General features: G+C 64.4%; 2 protein-coding genes across 2 annotated transcripts; both read right to left on the bottom strand.

The window, feature by feature from the left end:
• Positions 1-48: 48 nt before the first annotated feature.
• Positions 49-3,021, bottom strand: TPSG1 (tryptase gamma 1; the record flags this gene model as incomplete). Its single annotated transcript, XM_011962495.1, has 5 exons — positions 2,976-3,021; positions 2,411-2,437; positions 1,285-1,456; positions 501-766; positions 49-197 (listed from the first exon to the last, which is right to left on the bottom strand). Coding segments are annotated over exons 1-5 (660 nt in total), but the record flags the coding sequence as incomplete, so codon positions are not given.
• Positions 3,022-6,148: 3,127 nt separating this feature from the next.
• On the bottom strand, positions 6,149-7,780 carry LOC105526440 (tryptase alpha/beta-1). The gene is made up of 5 exons (XM_011962455.1): positions 7,683-7,780; positions 7,358-7,529; positions 6,983-7,248; positions 6,691-6,854; positions 6,149-6,607 (listed from the first exon to the last, which is right to left on the bottom strand). Exons 1-5 carry the CDS (start codon positions 7,762-7,764, stop codon positions 6,443-6,445), a joined length of 849 nt encoding a protein of 282 aa, XP_011817845.1. The 5' UTR covers positions 7,765-7,780; the 3' UTR covers positions 6,149-6,442.
• Positions 7,781-7,786: the final 6 nt, after the last annotated feature.

The following is a 7,786-nucleotide window of genomic DNA, read 5'->3' on the forward strand; positions in this document are numbered from 1 at the left end:
GTCCCTGGGCTGCACCCGCCCCCGTCCTCTGTCACAGCCTGGCGGGCTCACCTGGCAGGCGTCCCCGGGGCCCTGGGCACACAGCATGTCGGGCTGAAGGATGCTGCCCCCAGGGCCAGGGTAGTCCCGGCGGCAGGTCTCTGTGTCCACCACGGAGACTGCCACCTCCTGAAGGCTGTACGGGGGCGGCAGAGGCTCTGGGGCGGGGGAGACAGGCTTCAGGGAAGGTTGGAACACCAGGCCTTGCCCAGGGGGGATGGGAGATGTTGCCAGACACAAGTGCAGTGCCACTGTGACTCTCGTCATGGCACGTGATCTGATGTTTGGCCGCTGCTCTGGACCCACACGATAGGCTTTGAAAAGGGACAGGCAACGGGGGCAGCCTTGGCCGGGTGTGGAGGCCACCAGGAGCAGGTGGTGGCATCAGCGTCCCTCAAACCAGTTCTCTTCCAGCTGCCCTTGCCTCCCTCCATCCCAGCATCCCCACGCAGGCTCCTCACCTCCCTCCCGCGTGTAGCCCCAGCCAGTCACCCAGCACCGGCTCCCAGGGCAGAAGTCATCTGAGGCCTCCGGGAGGCAGACGGGCAGGATCCGGCTGGAGAGGGTCACGGGGACGCTGAGTTGCACCAGGGCAATGTCCCCGCTGGACCCCGGCGGTCCTGAGGGGCTGGAGTGCAGGATGATCTGCCTCACGGTGGAGAAGTGGGGAGACAGAGTGATCTCCAGCTCCCCCAGGTGCACCTGGTAATCGGAAGAGTTCAGGGACCTGGGAGGGAAGGTGGGTGGGTGTTGCGGGCATCTGTGCCCTGAGGGGCTGGCTGCAAAGGCCGGAGGTCAGCATCGGCCCTGCCCAGACCCCACCCCTGCGGGCCTCCGAAGCCCATCTCTTCCCTCCTGGGCTCGGGACACACACAGCCTGGGCAGTGGCCTCGCCCTCCAGGGTCCAAGGACCACGGCAGCACCTTGGGGTTCCTGCCAGCCCCCGGAAAAGCCAGCAGCACACCCGAGACCAGCAGGGGCTGGTCAGGAGGCAGATTGCAAGCTCAGTTTCACATGAAGAGACAGCGGCGGGGACGCGGGAGGGAGCTGTCGGTCCCTAGGGGGAAGCAAAGACGGCAGAACCTCACAGAGGGGGCAGACAGCCCCTCCCTTTCCACTGGAAGGAAACGGGCTCAGAGTTCCCGAGCCTCAGAGTGAGTCCAGACCCAGTGGAGGCCTGTGCGCTGGCATAGGCCCCACTCAGGCCTGGACGTTCAGGCTGCCCCTGCCCAGCTGGACACTCACCCGGAGAAGCAGTGGGCAGCCGTGAGCACCCACTGGGGGCTGAGCAGGGACCCGCCACACACGTGCACTCTCCGCAGGCGGAGGCTGGCCTGCCATGGCCATGCGCCAGCCCGGGCCGCGTGGCCCCCCACGATCCGGCCTGCTGCACCCGAATGCTGCGGCTGGCCACACCCTAAGCCGGAGGAGGAGGAAGGGGTGGCTGGTAGGGATCCCAAGAAGCCCACTGTGCTTCCTCCAGGAAGCCTTCCCTGACCACACCTGCCTTCTCGGGGACTTCCCTCTTCAGCTCCCCCGTCTGCCGGCCTTTCCCCACAAGCATCGCGGGTGCAGCAGGAACGACACCCTGGCGGCCGTGCGCGCGCCCGGTGCGCCGGCTGTGGCTTCTAAGTGCCGTGTTCCACAAACTAACCAGGGCTCCCGGGCAGCTAGAAAGGGTCTCAGAGAACGGTGGAGCCCCCGAGAAGGCCCAGGATGCCGGGAGTGGCTGCCTGGTGGGCAGTTTTCCTTCACGGGAGGTGGAGATGTTGGGAGCTGGATAGAACTGGGGGGTACACGGCACTGTCCAAGGTGCTCGGGGCCTCTGAATTGGACGCTCGATACTGTAACTTTATCTTCTGTGAACTTCACCTCAGTAAATTAAGAAGAAATTAGGAAGTCGGCTTGAGGCCCACTGGCCGCACCTGGGGCCGCCTGAGCTGGATAATTTCGCTGGCAATGGAGTATGACCACTCGGCTGAATGGAAGGGAAGCTGGGATGTAGACAGACGTAGATATTTATAGATAGGGAGTGGGTCTGGGGGTGGGGCATGGCCTCTCCTGCACAGCAAAGCCCCCAGCTGGTTCCTGGGCCACAGTGGGGACCCTGCGGGGAGGAAGTTCAAGGAGGGCCAGGTTGTTTTAATGGCCTCAAAGCATCTCCCAAGGTACAAACTGACCGCAGTGGTGGGGAGACAGCCCCTGCCACAGACCCCGGCCAGCCTCCCTCAACCGAGAGATAGCAGAAACCACCTGACAAACTATGGCCTCCCCAGTGGGACCCCCAGGGAAGGAGAGGGTCGTCTCCGAGGCCCCCCTGCCAGGCCTTGCCTGCACCCACCCCCACACCCCACACCTGTTGGAGACGTACCTGGCTGCAAAGCCCTGAGGGACACACCTGCGGGAAAGAGATGGCCCGGGATGGAGGGGGGCTGCCGAGGGGAGGGGTGTGCAGGCTCCAGAGGCCCCTGCCACGCACCTGCCAGGCCTCAGGGTGACGCTGGGGTGGGCCCTGGCCCTGAGCGGAGGGGCCCGGCCTGGTGAGGCTGGGTCAGCCGCTGTCTTCCTGACCCAGGGCTGGGTGGAACCAGCCGCGGGCCATAAACAGCAGCTGGAGTCCGGGCGTTTGGCCTCAGGCCTGGGCCTCCTCCCCACCCTCCAGGTCCTGCTCGGGAGAAATCACCAGGATTCTGGGTCCTGGGACTCCCGGCACCCCCAACTCCCACCCGCACCTGCCTCCTGCCTCTGTCCCCAGGCACGGACAGCCGGGCCTCCAGCCAGGGGTGCGGTCTCTTCAGAGGAGACACGGGGCCCCACGGGGTGGGGACTCAGCATGTTTCTCCCTCCCTCAGGCCAGCCCCCAGCTTCACCCCCACCAGGGGTCCAGGAAGGAAGCAGATGCCCCCCCATCCTCATACCCAGGCCAGGTCACCCACCGGGCACAGCCAGGACCAGCAGGAGGCTGCGGGCCCCGAGGGCCATGGTGTCTACCCACTGTAGGGAGAAGGAGGAGGGCCCACCTGACCCTTGGACCTGCTGGGCGTGGGGGGTAGGAGTGGCCACACACCTGCTGTCAGGCAGGGCGGGAGGACGGAGGAGGCGGGAGCTCTGCAGACGGCCCCACCTGTTCCTTCTGCACATCTCCTAAGAAGGGTCGTCATCTCTGGTTTATCCCCATGTGGATGCCACAGCCCTGGCACCAAGTGGCCAGCAAGGCCCAAAGGCACAGTGGACAGAAAGCAAGCACCACTTCTCACCCTGTCTCTGCTGCCGGGCCAGGGCTGAGGGAGAGGTAAGTGTTCCTGTCAGTGCCGCCCCCTCCAAGAAGCCCTCCCTGGTTCCCTCAGGGCACACTGGCCCCCTCTCCTTCATCCTCGGGGAGCCCAGTCCTCGGGGTTCCTCAGGAGGGTCCCAGTCAAGGCCCAGCAGCCCCATGGAGACAGCTCAGGCCCTCGTGACAACCACCCTTTGAGACGTCCCTGTCCCCACATCCGGCAGCAGGTCCCGTGCTCACTCGGCAGATCAGATGGAGACCGCCTCCTGGCCCGGCCTGGACTGGCCCTTCCTAACCGTCCTGGCCACCCCAGCCTGATGACCCAGCTGATTAGGAGCCCTGGACAGTGCCCGGGACTTTCCTGCCCCCCTCCCCAGATCCAAATCACAGGCCAGGCTGGAGGGTCCGCCTGAGACCCTCTAGGTCAGGGATCCCCTGTTTGATGTGGGGAACTGAGGCACGGGGGTGGAGTTGCCTGACCACCCACCAGGGTGTGGCCTCCTGGGCACAGACTTGGCCTCCTGCACGCCAGCACGGGGGGTAGCCAAGGCTCCGAACTGTAGCTTCAGTGTTTTTCCTGGTGACGAATAAGGACAACATCAGCCTCTCCCTTCGCATACAGGGCCAGCAGTGCACCCACGGCCAGGCACCCTCCTCCCTCACGGGGGCCGCACACCTGACGGCAGGGGCACACCTGGAGGGGTTGCCTTGGGGGAGGCAGGACAGTCCCACCCCACACAAGGGAGCAGGATCTGAGCCACCAGTCCCTGGCCCAGGGCACCCCTACCCAGGGCAATGTCATCCAGTGGGGAGGGAGCCTGAGGGGCAGGGTCCTCATGGAACCAGGTCCTCTAGTCACCTCCAGGGCTGTCCCCAGGTCCCCACAGGCGGGGACTTCAGGGCCCTCACCTGTCCTGACTCAATTCACCTGCAGCACTGGGGACCCCGTCTCTGCCTGTGCCCAGCACGCCACTCCCGGCAGAGTGTTCCACACCACCCAGATTCCAGGCCTGCTGGGAGAAGGAAGCTCCACGCACCATCCCGTGAGCCCCGCGTTCCTGTGACTGTGACGTGGTGCCTTTCGCCCACTGTCGGACAGGAGAGCCAACTGAGGAACGGGGAGGGGGCCTGGCCCTGGCTATGGCCCCCGGCATGATGGGATCTCCTGTAGCCCAGGACCCTGGGAGACCTGGGGTTGCTTCTGTCTGCAGTAACCTGGCCACCTGGGCGCTGTCCCCTCAGTAGGAACCCTGCCCCCCCCCACTCGCCCTCCCCCTCACACCCCCGGGGACAGGGAACCAGGCTCTCCTCCTGTCAGCAGCCACATGGGTGGCCTTGGAGCAGGTCCCCCCATCCCAGTCAAAACGCAGGTGGCTGCAGCCCTGGCCAGCGGCCTGCCTGCCACGTCCTGAGAGACCCTTCCTGCTGAAGCTGACGCTCACGTCCACCAGTGTCACTGGGCTGAGCTTCAGTGAGCTTCCCGGGAATCTTGGATCTAATTTGGGAAGCTCTGGGACTGGAGCCTGCCCCGCCCCCTCCACCTAGTGACCGGCCCCTGCTGTCCACCTTCCCTTACACCGGAAACCCCGTCCATCCTGAGGGGCCGTGTTGCTTCCCTTCGGGGTCTCATGCCTCCGACTCCCACCCCGCAAAACCGCCGCTGGGCGTGCGGAAGTGCTCACTGGGAGTCACCCCGTGCTGTCCCTGTGATCCCTAGAAGGTGGGATGGGCCAGAGGGAGGAAGGAGGCCGGAGTTCCAGATCGATCTTCATAAACAAGACGCTGGGCCTGCAGGACAGGAGCCGAGGGATGGGCTCCTGGTGCCCCTCTGCCCCCGCCCTCCAGGGGCTGCAGAGACAGAGGTCACGTGGGACTGAACCGGGCTCTAGGAGTCAAGTCCACCCCTTTCGAGGACAGAGGTCGTTGCAGAGATCTGGCAGACTAAATGCACATCTCTGCATCTGACAGTTGGAAGGAAAGAATGAATGTTTTTTTAGAGTTTTTTTCAACCAGAATAGCCTAGCCCCACTTTCCATTTATGAGTATAATCATGTTCAAATATAAAATGCAAACAAGAGCCTGGGATAAAATGCGACACTCGCCAGAGGCAAAGGGCTCACGTATTGATGTAGAGAAAGACCTCAGAATGAATTTGAAAATCTGAAACTCAGGCCAGGTGCGGTGGCTCACGCCTGTCATCCCAGCACTTTGGGAGGCCGAGGCAGGCGGATCACTTTGAGATCCGGAGTTTGAGACCAGCCTGGCCAACATGGTGAAAACCATCTCTACTAAAAATACAAAAATTAGTCGGGCATGGTGGCGCGCGTCTGTAATCCCAGCTACACGGGAGGCCAAGATGGGAGGATCGCTTGAGCCCAGGAGTTCAAGGCTGTAGTGAGCCCTGATCATTACCACTGCACTTCAGCCTGGATGACAGAGTGAGATCCTGTCTCAAAGCAAACAACTGGGCAAAGCAAAAGCGTTGGACAGAGGGGCCGGGAGAAGACCTCGTGAGAAGCATGGGGCAGGGGCTCGTGACGGGCAGCTCCAGGGCTCCCGGTGACCATGCTCTCTCTTGACCCAGTTGTGGGGACCTGGCTGTCCTTTACAATGATCTTTAAATTGCCGGAGTGGCTGTGTGTGACCTGAATGCTGGATGCATTGTGTGAGGAGAAGCCAGCCCCGGGGACCAGGGCTGCCCAGGAGACCCGATCCCACAGTGAGTGGCTGTGCCATGGGGGCGGGAACCCGCAGCTCCAGCAGCTGTCCCCAGCACACCTGGGTGCCTCCTCCCCCAGTGACATCCACAACCAGAAACACAGCAACCCACACCAGTGATTTTCATGCACTTTAATGAAGTCCAGCGCTCAGAAGGATTAGCGCCCACCACCAGCTACCCGGGCAGGGGAGGGCCGGAGGGCCCGGTGCAGGGGTCAGGCTCAGGACAGAGGAGGGGGCTCAGGATGGGGAAGGGTCCTCAGGACAGGAAGGAGCTCGGGACAGAGCAGGGGACTCAGGACAGGACGGGGCAGGGAAGGTGTGGGGAACAGTAGCCACCTGGGTCGGAAGCAGTGGTGTTTTGGCCAGGAGGGGCTGGCCCTCCGCTGACCCGGGTGCTACAGGCCTGGCTCAGGGCTTCTCGGGGACGTAGCGCTGGATCCAGTCCAAGTAGTAGGTGACGCGGGTGTAGATGCCGGGCCGGTTGGGCTGGGCACAGCCCTCGCCCCAGCTGACCACGCCCGCCTGCAGCCAGGTGCCATTCACCTTGCAGACCAGGGGCCCTCCGGAGTCGCCCTGCGAAGGGCAGGGGTCAGTGCTCACCGGCGACGCCCGGGCATGGGGGCTGTGGTGCAGGGCGGGGAACACGCAGAGCCCACCTGGCAGGAGTCCCTCCGGCTGTTCCCGGCGCACAGCATGTCGTCACGGACGATGCGGACGTCGTCTCCCGTGTAGAGGCCAGAGTGGTATTTTGCATCACAAATGTGATTTTTCATTATGGGGACCTTCACCTGCTTCAGGGGAAATGGCGGTGGGAGGGGCTCTGCAGGTGGGAAAGAGGGTGCAGACTCAGGAGGGGGCCTGGCAACCCCCACCCAGAGCCCACAAGGAGCCCAGGGACTGGACTGTGGCTAAGATCCAGCACCGACTTCCCACTGTCTCCAGCCCCACCATTATTGTTCACGTCGCCCCAGCCGGTGACCCAGCACGGCGTCCCCGGGGGGAAGGTCTCCGAGGCAGGGGGCAGGGTGACCGTGTGGATGTGACTGGAGACATTCACAGGCTCCTCCAGCTCCAGCAGGGCAATGTCCGCCCCAGTCTGGACGGTGTAGAACTGCGGGTGCACGATGATCCTGCTGACCGGCAGCAGCTGGTCCTGGTAGTAGAGGTGCTGCTCCCGCAGCTGCACCCTGAGGTCGGCCAGATCCTTGACGTCCCTGGCCAGCGGAGGCTCCCACTCAGGGCCCTGGGCAGCCTCCAGGAGCACCCGGGAGCCGGGGCACACATCCGGCCCTCGCCCACCCCACCAGGCCCCGGGAGACTCACGGTCCCACGCAGTGCGCTGCGGTCAGCACCCACTGGGGGTAGATGAGGGAGCCCCCGCAGAAGTGCATCCAGTACTGGCCGTGGAATCTCAGGCTCACCTGCCAGGGCCACTTGCTCCCGGGGGCCTCCTGCCCCCCGACGATGCCCGCTCGCTGCAGGGCCTGGCCCGGGGCTGGGGCAGGAGCCCGTTCAGGACCAGGAAGCAGCCCCACGCCTGGGCCCAGCCCTTCCCTGTGTGGGGGCCAGCCCGGCCTCCCCAGAACCCACCCAGGCCCTGGCCTGTGGAATGTGGTGAGGGGCAGGGTGGACCCCGGCTGGGACTCACCAGGGGCCGCGTGGGCCGGGCTCACCAGGACGGGCAGCGCCAGCAGCAGCAGGTTCAGCATCTGGGGAGCACGGAGGGGCATGGCGGGCCTGGCCGGAGCTCAC

The sequence above is a fragment of the Colobus angolensis genome, unplaced genomic scaffold, assembly GCF_000951035.1.
Source record: "Colobus angolensis palliatus isolate OR3802 unplaced genomic scaffold, Cang.pa_1.0 Scaffold59, whole genome shotgun sequence".
In the NCBI taxonomy this organism is placed as follows: Eukaryota; Metazoa; Chordata; class Mammalia; order Primates; family Cercopithecidae; genus Colobus; species Colobus angolensis.

Bases quoted from the DNA above. Each gene is read 5' to 3' on its own strand.
- LOC105526440 (XM_011962455.1), bottom strand. From the start codon at position 7,764: ATGCCCCTCCGTGCTCCCCAGATGCTGAACCTGCTGCTGCTGGCGCTG. The intron at 7,249-7,357 runs GTGAGTCTCCCG...TCCGCTGGCCAG, and splicing joins GCAGCGCACTGCGTGGGACC to GGACGTCAAGGATCTGGCCG. The intron at 6,855-6,982 runs GTGGGGCTGGAG...TCCCACCTGCAG, and splicing joins GGGCGACGTGAACAATAATG to AGCCCCTCCCACCGCCATTT.